The 12,665-nt window shown below is 55.9% G+C and overlaps 1 protein-coding gene across 8 annotated transcripts in view; it reads right to left on the minus strand.

Annotated features, from left to right (window-relative positions):
- The window catches only part of FBLIM1 (filamin binding LIM protein 1), a 79,415-nt gene that overhangs the window by 10,335 nt on the left and 56,415 nt on the right, over positions 1–12,665 (minus strand). For 5 of the 8 annotated variants that reach the window (XM_089773179.1, XM_075906793.2, XM_089773178.1 and 2 more), the window contains exons 4-8: positions 10,756–10,854; positions 10,299–10,425; positions 9,209–9,256; positions 2,519–2,685; positions 1,590–1,768 (exon numbers count right to left, since the gene is read on the minus strand). In XM_089773179.1, coding sequence (XP_089629305.1) covers positions 1,590–1,768; positions 2,519–2,685; positions 9,209–9,256; positions 10,299–10,425; positions 10,756–10,854 — 620 coding nt within the window. The remainder of the gene's footprint in view (positions 1–1,589; positions 1,769–2,518; positions 2,686–9,208; positions 9,257–10,298; positions 10,426–10,755; positions 10,855–12,665) is intronic. The other 3 variants (XM_089773180.1, XM_089773182.1, XM_089773183.1) reach the window with 3 other exon arrangements.

The raw sequence follows: 12,665 nt of genomic DNA on the forward strand, positions 1-12,665 counted from the left end.
AATCAGGCTCGGAGCTGAGGAGGAAACTAGTCTGGTGCAGCGGTAATTCAGCTCTAGCTTTTGATCCCTCCAACCAAGGTTCCCAAAAAACTCAGCCCTGCCCCCCCCCCCCAGCAGAGCCACAGTCACAGTTCCAGCTGCTCTCGGTGGGGGCGCCGTGTGGTGGCTGCCGGAGTTAGACCCTGATCTGCGGTACTAAACATAGCGCCGCAGCCCTGGCTCCAGTCCCAGCACACGGGACGGCTGCCCGCCATGCGACCCTGCCCCCAGGAGCACTTGGGGCCGCGGCTGCTGGGACCAAGACTGTGGTACTAAAAAGAGCATCGCGGCCCCGGTACATGAGGTGCGCTTCCCCGAGAACCCCAAGGAGCGGAAACAAGCAGCCACTGAAACAGGCCTTCCAGCGCAGCCAGAAGTTTGTGCACCAAGGCCCATCCACCCCCTCAGCTGCCCCGTGTGCCAGGACTGAAGCCAGGCCATGCTCTTAGCCTGGGGCTAGGGTACTAAAAATAGCACCATGGCCCTGGCTGCAGCCCAGGCACATGGAGCAGCCACCCGCCATGCAGCCCTGCACCAGCACCTGGGGGCTAGAGGGGTTGCGGGGTGCAGGTGTCCGGAAGGGGCAGGGGGAGAACTAAGGGGAAGGTGGGTGAGGAGAGGAAGGGGCTTGTGCTGAGGGGAGAGGAGGGGCCAGGGCAGGAGAAGAAAGGGGCAGGCACCAAGGGGCAAGGTGGGGGAGAGACAAATGCCAGGGGGCCAAGAGGAGACAATGAGGAAAGGGCAGAAGGAGCAGGGGTGGGGGGAGGAGAAGGTGTCAGAGGGGTTGGGACAAGGTGATGCTGGGAGAGGAGAGGGGCACTGGGGGCAAGAGGAAGGAAGAGGGGAGGGGCGGAGTGGGTGCTGGGAGAGGAGGGGTTGAAAGGAGGGGAGGGCAGGGGATGGAGCAAGTCATGTGTGAAGACACAGAGGGGCATGAGGAGCAGTGAGGGGGTGGGCACCAGGGAGGAAGAGGGCAGGGGGGCAGGTGTTGTGAGGGAAGGGGGAGGCACCAGGAGGGTGCAGGGAGTAAGGGAAGATGTAGGTGCCAGGGCAGTTTTGGGGGTGCAACAGAAGGGCAGACACAGGGAGGGGAGTGACGGGCACCGGAGGGCAGAGGAGGGTGGCAGGGCAGATGGGTAGCGGGAAGTGTTAGGAGAGGGGATGGAGCAGCTACAGATGATCAGTGGAGCTAGAGGAGGAGGTGGACACGGGGAAGGGCAGGTGCAGGGGTCAGAGAGTGCGGGGATGGGAGCAGGTCCCAGGAGGGCTGAGGGGAGTGAGAAGAGAAGGAGCCAGGACCGCAGAGGAGGGGGTGGGGTGGGGGGTATCAGGCACCAGGGGAGCAGATGGGGCGAGGGGAGGGTGGGAGACAGGGCAGCAGAGGGGAAAGGGAGAGGTTTATAAGATATTTGTTAATAACTTGGGTCCCCTGGGGGCACCCATCCGAACACGCGCGCACGACCTCAGTATTGGTGCCCAAGACAAAACTCCCTCTGCTCCTGGATGGCAAATCTTAGAGGGAACACTGGCTCCAACGGAACATCTCGCACCTGTAGAAGTCGTCCACGCAGTGCACCTCGTTCTGATCGTCCAGCGCAAAGCTCCCATCCCCGATGCTCCGGCAGCACACGGAGCACGTGAAGCACTCCGGGTGGTACCCGTTCCCCAAGGCCCGGACGATGTGGTCGAGGATCACAGCCTGGCACTTGGCACATTTCTCCAGCGTGTCCTGCGGAGGGAGCAGAACGAGAGGCAGATAAAGCGCAGAAGTGGGAGGCAGAGGGAGCTCCCGGTGCAGCCCGCTCACGCCGTGAGGGAGGCCATCCAGGCCAAACAGCTGGGAGGAGGCAAAGTTCAATGCCTTGCATGATCTCAGAGATGGAAAACGGAGCCATTTGTGCCTCTGTGTGAGAAGCTGCCGGCTAAGCCCCATGGCCCTGCTGTCTCTATAGCCAATGTCCTGGCTGGTACCAATGGGACCCTCGGCCTTCCCGTAGTACTTTCCAGGGGCTAACGTTAAGGCCTGGGCAGATTGCCAAAAGCAGCCTGGACTGCGACTGGTCAATGGCACGTGCTAAAAACCAAAGCCAGGTGCCTCAGGCGACCTGCCAGACTGGGCGCTTGGAGCGAGAGGCCCCTTGTGGAGACGCTGCCATGGAGTCAGTCCCATGGCAGGCCTGGCTCCCACTCCCCTGCTCTCCGCACCAGGCATGCTCCCTGCTTTCCTTGGGGCTAACCCCGCACGGTAGCTCCTGGAGATCCTGGGAGGTGAGGCTGCTCCGTGCCCCTGGGACCAGGCCCCTCTTCCACACATGTCTGCGCCGGTGCTGGGCGGCCTTCCTGTGGTGGGCACGTCTATGGCGAAGGGCCCGCACCAGCCACGCTCTCTGACCCCTTCCTACCTCCCCAAGGGCCTGGAGCTCCCTGACTCCTGAGGACAGTGACACTGCTCCTGTGGAACGAGCACCCGGTGACTGACCTTGTAGCAGGCGTTGCACATTGGCCGACCCTCCTTCTGGTAGTAGTGCTGCCCTGCCAGCTGGCCGTGGCATGTCCGGCACCTGAAGCAGTCCACGTGGTACTGCTTGTTCATGGCTTCGATGGCCACAGTCTGAGGGCCAAGGCCTTTGTGACAAAAGGCACAGACTGGAAGAGAGAACCAGGGTCACTTTTCTATGGTCAAAATGCTTCCACTGGACAGTGAATCACCGGGCCCTGCCCGCCAGTCAGACCCGCGGCTCGCTGGGGGAGAAAGCCAGGCTGCAGGGCTGGTCTTGAATGCTGTGTAGAGAGGGTGAGGATCCCCTAGGAACGCAGCAGCATCTTCAAACCCTCTCCTCCAGTCTCAGGCCCCAGCGCCAGCCAAACACCTCCCACACCGTTCTCCCCTTGCTGAGAGCGTCCTGCTAACCCCTCTTCCCAGGCCTCGGTTCCCAATGCCCCTCCCTCTACAGCCTTGCTGCCACTCCCCGCCCTGGTGCTGCTGGTACCCATGCTCGGCATTTGCATGAGAGCTGTGCCCAGAGGCCAGAGCTGCTGTGCCACCAGCTGTGCAACTCCTCTGGATACCCAAATGTCTCTCCAGGCCCTTGCGGGGGCACGTCCCAGAGCTAACACCCTGCCCGAGAAACACCTCTGCAAAAGTGCTCCAGGTGTCCGGGAACAGGAGCGCTGCTGGGAGCTAGCAATACGGACCTTTCACTACCACACAATGTGTCCTCGCTAGCAAGCAGGCGAATGCAACCCCAATGGAGCCCTCTTGGGACCCTTGCAATCTGGGAGACTGAGCATGAAGCTGGGGATCCTGGCAACCTAGCATTGACTCTGCCACTGACTCACTGCATGGGCTTGAGTAAGTCACTTATCACCAACCTTCCTCTTCCCCTTCTGCAAAATGGGGAGAGTCAACCACACACAGCTTTGCAAGGCATCTTGGGATCTATGGAGGTGAAACACTTTCAGAGTGAGATATTATTAGTAGACTCCATGAAATAAGCCACTCGCTCACCCCAGGCAGCAGGGGTGACTCTAACTTAAATTTCTTACAGATACTCCGACTGCAACCCACCCCTACATCACATCAGACCAGACATGAGCACAGTCCACCTGACAAGACGTGAAAACTGAAAGCCGAACGGGACTTGTGCTGTAAAATATCGGTAATTAAAGCAAGAACTCGGGGTTTGTAATGAATGCCAGTTCCTTCCTGCTGGAATGTGTGAGGGTGCAGAGGATCAGGGCAGGGGGTTGTGGGAGGGGCTCAGGGCAGAGGGTGGGAGTGCCAGGGGCTCAGGGCAGGGACTGGGGGTTCAGGGCAGGGGGTGGGGGCTCAGGGCAGGGGGTTGTGGGAGGGGCTCAGGGCTGGAGGTGGGGGCTCAGGGCAGGGGGTGTGGGCTCAGGGAAGAGGGTGGGAGCTCAGGGCAGGGAGTTGTGAGGGGGCTCAGGGCAGGGGGTGGGGGCTCAGGGCTGGGGGTTGTGGGAGGGGCTCAGGGCAGGGGGTGGGGGCTCAGGGCAGAGGGTGGGAGTGCCAGGGGCTCAGGGCAGGGGGTGTGGGCTCAGGGAAGAGGGTGGGGGCTCAGGGCAGGGGGTTGTGAGAGGGGCTCAGGGCAGGGGGTGGGGGTCAGGGAAGAGGGTGGGGGCTCAGGGCAGGGGGTTGTGAGAGGGGCTCAGGGCAGGGGGTGGGGGTCAGGGGAAGAGGGTGGGGGCTCAGGGCAGGGGGTTGTGAGAGGGGCTCAGGGCAGGGGGTGGGGGCTCAGGGAAGAGGGTGGGGGCTCAGGCCTGGGGGTTGTGGGAGGGGCTCAGAGGGTGGGGAGGGGCTCAGGGCAGAGGGTGGGAGCGCCAGGGGCTCAGGGCAGGGGGTGTGGGCTCAGGGATGGGGGCTCAGGGCAGGGGGTTGTGAGAGGGGCTCAGGGCTGGGGGTTGTGAGAGGGGCTCAGGGCAGGGGGTGGGGGCTCAGGGAAGAGGGTGGGAGTGCCAGGGGCTCAGGGCAGGGGGTGGGGGCTCAGGGCTGGGGGCTCAGGGCAGGGGGTTGTGGGAGGGGCTCAGGGGGTGGGGGAGGGGCTCAGGGCAGGGGGTGGGAGCTCAGGACTGGGGGCTCAGGGCAGGGGGTTGTGGGAGGGGCTCAGGGGGTGGGGGAGGGGCTCAGGGCAGGGGGTTGGGGGCTCAGGGCTGGGGGCTCAGGGCAGGGGGTTGGGGGAGGGGCTCAGGGCAGAGGGTGGGAGTGCCGGGGCTCAGGGCAGGGGGTTGTGTGGGAGGTTGGATGTGTGAGGTGACTCAGGGCAGTGGGTAAAAGGATGCTGGAGGCTGAGAGAGGGAGCGGGGGGGGGGGGGTGAGCAGGGGAGTTGCAGGAGTAGGGATAGGGAAGAGGGAGGGGGATGCCTGGCACCAGGTAACCTTACCCAGTCACAAGGGAGCTCTTGGTCGCCTGTGTGGGGGCACTGCTGCAGAGAAACCAGCAGCAGCGTGAGAGACCCCCCCAGGCTTCTTCCCAGGGGCTGCTGGGACAGTGCGTCCCCCGCCGGCCCCTTTAACCTGCCTGAAGGGTTGCGTGTGCATGGCTAGCACCAGCCTGCAGAGCAGGAGCCAGGCTGGGAGGCCACATTGCAAGCCGTACCCTAACCAGCTTTTTAAAGAGCATCAGGGCTCTCAACCAGCAACGGGCCTGTTGGGGAGCGAGGCCCATCATCAGTCTGGCCTCTTGCTCAAGCAGTTCATAATCACTTCTGGTGTCCCCAGGCACGGCAGCTGCCACCCCAACCAAGAGACCAGCCATTTGAGATCTTAATTCCACATGTACTGATCGGGGGGGGGGGGGGGGGCGGTGCTGTGCCCCTGACACACCCTCTCCAAATTTAGGAAGAAATCCTCTACATCAGGACTGTGCAGCACTTTAAAGACTAACAAGATGGTTTATTAGGTGATGAGCTTTCCTAATAAACCATCTTGTTAATCTTTAAAGTGCTACACAGTCCTGTTTTTTGTTTCAGCTAGACTAGACTAACACAGCTACATCTCTATTACTACTCTACATCAGTGTTTCTCAACCTTTTTTTTTTAATATAAAGTACCCCTTTTAAAATAAATAAATAAATAACACACACACACACACACACACACACACACACACACACACACACACACACACACACACACCCCTACGACCTACAGCTTTCAGTCACACACAACTTTTTTCTACCATTGCAACACATTTGTTTAAACAACTTAATCGTAACCGGGCGGGCAATGAAATTTGTGTGTGTAAAAAGTACAAAACTAATAAAGAGCTGTAAAACTTACAACAAAAATTCAGTTTTCGCCAAGTTTCAGTTGTGTTGGTGTATCCCCCAGACTTCCCTCACGTACCCCTGAGAGTACTCGTACCACTGGTCTACATTATCTCCCACCTAGTACATGGGGAACCTGGTACATGATGGCCATCCTGTGCCAGCATTGCCCCTCTGCCATCTACATCGGCCAAACTGGACAGTCCCTATGTAAAAGAATCAATGGACACAAATCAGGTATCAGGCATGGGAACCTGCAGGAGAACACTCCAATCTCCCTGGACACACAGTAGCAGGTTTAAAAGTAGCCATCCTGCAACAAAAAAACCTTCGAAAACAGACTTCAAAGAGAAACTGCAGAGCTACAATTCATTTGCAAATCTGACACCATCAGTTTAGGATTTAACAAAGCCTGTCATTGGCTAGCCAACTACAAAAGCGGCTTTTCCTCTCCTGGTGCTCACACCTCCACATCAGCTGCTAGAAGTGGGCCACATCCTCCCTGTCTGGATTCACCTCTGTGACAGGGCGTATGTGCCCTGTGGCGATGCTGCGCTCAAGCCCTGCACTGAGGAGGGGGGAGGGGCAGCATTGTGGGGTGAGAAGGCCCCCCCGGTGGAGCGTGCACTCATGCTGCTGGCCGCACAAGTGTCGAGGAACCGACCCAGGGAAAAGGGAGCGGGGGCAGTGCGCTGGAAGAACTGCCCGGCACTGGTGTCCGCCTGGCAGAGAAGCTTACATGGTGCCAGCCAGCATGTGAGAAGCAGGGAAGGCAGCCATGCGGAGAGGTTGCGTAGGGCAGAGGAGGACCAGCCGGAGGCTCTGCCTAACCCTGGAGGGCAGGGAGCACACGGAGCGGAGCCCGAGCCAAGGGGGATCCCAGGGACAGTGGCAATGGCGCACAGACTTTGCACCAGCCCCAAGATGCCCAGGAGAAGCTTACGCTTCATCGCCGACAAGTGGACGAAATGGTGAGGACTTTGTGGGCAGTAGGAGTGGCCCAGGCCAGGGATAAAGCAGACTCCGGTGGGTTGGTGAGTTGTGGGCAGCACCCCACCAACCGAGCAGAGGATCGCGTCCCTATTTGTAGGGCCCTGGGCCGGGATCTGGAGTGAGGGAGGGCCCGGGTCCCCCTACTGCCCCATGCTGCTCCACAGGGGCGAGGTAAGCTCATTTTGGGGAGAAGGCTGGAGTAATCATTCCCTGGAGGGGGCATGCCAACAAACCAGAGACCTCCCAGGGGCGCGATTCGGAAGGGACTGTGGGTCCCAGATACATGTGTTGTATTTGGTTGGGTTGTAAATGAACTAAGAGGTGTTAGCCCGTGCAAAGACTCAGACGTGGTATATTTGTTGGTGATTAGTAGAAAGGGGCGTTGCCAATCATCCAGTCGACGACATGACAACCTCGTTATCTCTGACCCCCCTCTTGATTCAAACTCTTTTCTTTTCATGTGGCTGTATATTTATACCTGCCTCTGGAATTTCCACTTCATGCATCTGACCAAGTGGGTCTTTGCCCACGAAAGCTTATGCTCCAATACATCTATTAGTCTATGAGGTGCCACAGGACGTCTCGTTGTTTATGCAGATTCAGACTAACACAGCCACTCCTCTAGTACTAATACATGGGGAATTTCCTGGGGTGCTGAACAGGGATTGGAGCAAGGTCGTGGGGTGGCTACCTGAAGCATCTAGCCTTTTAGCTTTCTCCATTTCAGCTTCTAATTGCTTCATTTCCACTTCCACTTGCTTTTGTTTCTCTGCTTCTAATTGCTTGATTTCCACTTCTCCATCCTTCATCCTTAGGCAGAACTCCAACGCGCTCGGAGTTAGAGATCTGCCTGCCCTAAGGGCACTCTCCCACCCTGAAGACAGTGGCGAAGGAGGGGTATGTAGCCAGACAGAGGCCCCCCTGTTACATCCATCTTGCTTGCCCCTCTGAGGCGCCTGAAGCATACAGGGCAGAGAAGGAGCAATAAAATCAGCATAGTCTTTGAAGCCTTGACAGAAGCCCAGAGATGCTGGCTCATCTGACCCTGGGTAAACTGAAAACACAGAGAGTGATCAAGCCAATAAGCTGACCTTGAGGCTGCGAGAACTGCCTTGGCTGGCACCTATATTGATACGATCACACACAGCCGTCCCTGGGAGAGGACTCTCCCACTGAGAAAAGAATGCCCAGTCCTTCCAATTTAGTTCTCTCTCTTACAAGTGTAAATTAAGTTCACAACTCCCTTGTAAGAACTGGCGTCACAAAGACAACCCAGCACCATTTGGCATCATAGATAGGAATGAGAAATACGTGACCCCACGGTATAAAGATGGGTCCAGCAGCCCACTCATGCTGAGTGCCAATCCATCCTTTTCCGGCTGGTCAGTTTAGGTGAATTGCCTCCCAAGGTCCACCTTGTATTTCGTCTTTCCGAGGAATTGAGGGACCAATCCTGGCCTGACACGCTGGAATCGAGCGACACAGAAGGGCGTAAAAATTGTACCCGTATGTATCCTTTTGTTTTAGTGCATGCATAGAATAGAGCTCTTTAAAGATTAAGCTGTCACTTGGTACCATTATTTTCCATCTCCTTTTTCCTTTGTAACCATTTTTAAGATCTGTATTTGCTAGCAGTTAAGAAATAGCCATTGTAACCCTATGCTTTAGAAGTCTCTTTAATAAACCTGTAACTGGTTAAGTTTTAACCTGACTCCTTCAGTTGCTGTAACAGAACCAAGCACAATTTAAAAAACTCCAGCAGGTCATAGGGGCAGACGCAGGCAGAGCTGGGCATTTGGATCGTGTCGCCTCCAGGGGGCAGATCCATAGGGATATCCATCAGCCTTCCATAGGCTGCCCGCTGTGGAGGGACCCCGGTCCTAGCACCTAAAGACACGGGTGTAATAAGCTCTCCCTGCAAACTTTGGGGTGTCTGTCAGCCTGTTGGCTGCCTGCTGTGAAGGGATCTCGGTCCTAGCAGCTAAAGACATGGATGTAAAACTTTGGGGTGCCCGTCGGCCTTCCCTAGGCCACCCGCTGTGGAGGAACCTTGAGTTCTAGCAGTTGAAGACTCGGGTGTATAACATACATCACACACTGCCCTGACCATTGGCTGACAGAGTATGGCACCATTCACTGCTCCCCCACCCCAGATTACTTCCCATGGGTCTCACAGGGACATTATCCTGTACTGCCTCCTCGGGGTACGAGTCTTCCCTGGAGGTGGACATCTTGCCCTGATCTGAGGCTGTTTTCACCTCAGGGTGTTGCTTAGGGAGGGTTGGTTGCTCTAGGGCTATTCTGCCTGACCACAAATGCATGCACTGGGCTTCCCTGTCCTATGCTAGCCTAGCTATCCAGTTGCCCCGAAAGCTAGAAAAAACCCAAGTACCTGTTCGGTTTGGACTCTCTGGCTTTGCAGATTTACTCTTCTGTGTACCTTCCCCAAGGCAGCAAAAGAGAGAGGAAAAAAAAGAAGAAAAAAAAGTCCCATAACTTCCAACCAGAAAAACAGAGGGGAAAAAAGTGTCCTTTTAAAATCCTGAGGTCTGTGTTCCTGGTTCAGAATGATCCCACCTCTCTGCCACCATGTCAAGGCTGTTCCCCACTCTGGCATGCCGAGTGCCGGCAAAGATACTTTTCCTCTATATGCTTTGCTTACAAAAACAAAAACAAAAACTCCCCAGAGTCTTAGATTTACTGACTTGGGGTTGGTGGCCACCACCAAGTGAAATAAAAGAAACCCCCTTTCTTCTTGGAGCCAGGAAGCACTTGGACTTCTTCTAGAGGGGAACCTCCAAGCTCCCTTACCACAAGAAAGTTTGAAAAACAAAGAAAAACTGCAGTCTCTGGCAGCTGATCGCTTGTCTCAGGAAGGCAGACACACACACACGCAGAGCCCCTGTTCCTTTCTAAGACACAAGAATCAGAAAAGTGTTTTTTCTTAACCAAACAAAAGATAGACTTAATAAGGCATACTTGATTGCTAGGTGCTACAGAGAAACTAAGTACAACAAATTAAAAGAGAGAAAATCTCTGGGAACAACTCTTAGATGGTGAATGGGGAAGAGGAGACATGGATCACACAGAGTAGTTCAAAGCAAACCACAAAAATAAAGAAAAACACTTTGATTGCGACTAGTTTCACTTTTCCCCTTTATTTACTCATGTTTCCTTCCTGGTTCAGTCCATGTCCATGCCCCAAATTCCTTGGAGGCATGGCAGTCCTGCCTGGGCTTAAATCATTCTTTGTCTCTCAACTCCTGGCTTAACTTCCCCCACACAAAGAAAGGAAGCAAGGTGTTTTATACAACTGGTTCTTCTGGCCCCCTGCCCACACCCTTGCTAGCTACCTGAGTTTAACCCCTTGGTGTTGGCCAGCACTCCTTGTGTCTATCACAAAGAGCGTGCCCCAGGCTGGCTTTTTAAAGATTCCCCCAGGCCTGCACACTCCCTTCCTTTCACCTCTGCTGGGCAGTTACCTGTGGATATGTCTCTTTCCAGGTGCCCATTCATGTTCCGTTTCAGCACCTGGCGCTCATCTGCTTGCTCCAGATTGGTTGCCTGGATTTTATGCTGCCTGAGTTCTTCTGGGGTTGAGGAAGAGGCCTGATGTAGAGAGAAAAGGCATTCTGAGCTGGGCAGGTGTCTTGCTGAGGCTTTGTGAGGGCTCTGCTGTGCTTCCAGGGCTGTGCTTTGGTGCCAAACCAGCTGACCTAAGACCTGGCTAGTGACTGCAGCATTGCAGTGGGGGAGGGTGGGTCTGAATCATGCCAGCTCTGAAGGTGCCAGTCAGACATGCCAGCCAGGCACCGGGACATAGTGAAGGGCTAGAAAATTCATCCCGTTTTAAATTAAACCCTTTTCCTGGAGAACTGCAACATTTCCATTCAGGACACTGACCTGTGGCAAGACCTATGCAATCTGCTAGGTACGCACCTGGCACTGCGGCTGCTGTTGATTAGGGTAGCGTGTAGTAGCCCCACGGAGCTGGGCACTGCACATATGCAGTGAGAGACAGTCCCTGCCCCAGCCACTCTAAATAGCCAAGACAGACAAAGGGTAGGAAAAGCAAGTATCACTACCCCTCCTGCCTTTACAGATGGAGAAACAGGTGTCCAGGGCTTTTAAGTGACTTGCCCAAGGCTGCACAGCAAATGCAGTTCTTGACCTCAGCTTGCCCCAGCCACACGACCATCCTTCCTCTCATCTCAGAAAGTCACCGACTCCCAGGAAACCGCGGATTTGCACCGACTCTAGAAGCAACCACCAGAAGCAGATGGAACTGTCTCACCCCTGGCGCAACCCCACTGATTTTCCTGGAATCACAGCAGGGCGGGAGGGGCCTTGAGCACTTTCTGTCCGGTGCTGTGTTTTATTTCTGCTGCTTGTAACAACGCCAGCTACTTTGTAACAGACAAGATCGATTGTTGAAGTGCTCTAGGAGCCCCTGCTGAGATTGGCCAGCCCAGGCTTAGGGTGGCTGCTCTCAGACTTGGTGCTCTGTGACATTAGTGCCTCTCGTGCGCAGGTTCAGACATGCTGTGATGACAGGCCATTGGGCCAGAGAAGTTGGGTTGGATGGAATCTTGAGAGGTAGCTGCTCCAGGCCCCAGGCCAGGCAGCATTAAGTCAACCTAGAGCAGGGGTCTCCAACCTTTTCATACCCAAGATCACTTTTTAATATCCACCCTATTCCTTCCCCAAGACCCCGCCCCTTCCTTGAGGCCCCGCCCTCTCTGATCCCCTTCTCTCCATCATTTGCTGTCCCCAGCCCTTATACACTCTCATGGTACGGCCACACTGCCGCTTTTATTCCATCCTTCTGTTGGAAGAGATTTTCCGACATTTGGCCCGTCTAGATTGGGCCAAATGTCAGAAAACCCCCTTCTTTTGGAAGCCCCCTCATTCCTTGTGGAGAGGCTGCCAAAAGAGCGTGTTTGCTGGAAAAACTCCTGCAGTCGAGCCTCACTGTGTTGAGGCAGGAGGTGCGGGCTCTAGGGTGGGAATGAAGGATTTAGGTGTGGGAAAGGGAGAGAGGGGCAAGCTCTGGGAGGGAATTTGGGTGCAGGAGGAGGTGGAGAAGGGGATGCTGGCTCTGGGAGGGGGCTCCAGGCTGGGGAGTGTTGGGCTCAGGTGGAGGGTTGGGGTGCTGAGCAAGCCACAGGCTTGTGGACGTGAGGGTTCAGGAATTTGGGTTGGGGTGTGTGAGGGGCTCAAGGCAGGGAGGTTGGGCTCAGGACACAGATTTGCAGTGTGGGGATGGTGCAGGAGTGTTGTGGCAGAAGACTGAGGATGTGGGGGTGCAGGAATCTTGGGATGTGAAAGGCTCAGGACAGGGGGTTCCAGGATTTGGAGTCGGGGTGGGGAGTACAGGAGTGTTATGATGCTGTGGCCAGATGAGGGCTTGGCCCCAATTGGGGGCTTGTTGACCAGGCTTCATTTTTCACAGAAAAGTCAGTTGGGGCCACAAGTGAGATACAAAAACGCAACCCCTCCAAACCCCTCAAGCCTTACTAATGTGGCCCCAACTGTGCTGGTGGGGGCAGGATGCTGGGGTATGGGATAGGGTGCCAGTAGGTGCTGGGGCAGGGGACAGGGTGCCAGTGGGTGCCAGGGCAGGGTACTTGTGGGGGTCTGGGTGGGGACAGGGGACGGGGATCCTGCAGCTACAGGCCAAGGCCCAGGAAATGAGTCAGTGACCAGGGAACTTTTCAAACAGGAGCAGCAAACAGGAAGTTTTGAGAGGGAGTTCTCCAGGTAAAGGAGAAGCAAATACAGGACCCTTGAGGTAAGTGGCTGTCTGTAGCGTGTTTGGGGGTTACTTGCTGTGTGCTGAGCTTGTGTTT

Source organism: Pelodiscus sinensis, chromosome 24, assembly GCF_052426305.1.
Source record: "Pelodiscus sinensis isolate ZL-2025 chromosome 24, ASM5242630v1, whole genome shotgun sequence".
Lineage (NCBI taxonomy): Eukaryota > Metazoa > Chordata > Testudines > Trionychidae > Pelodiscus > Pelodiscus sinensis.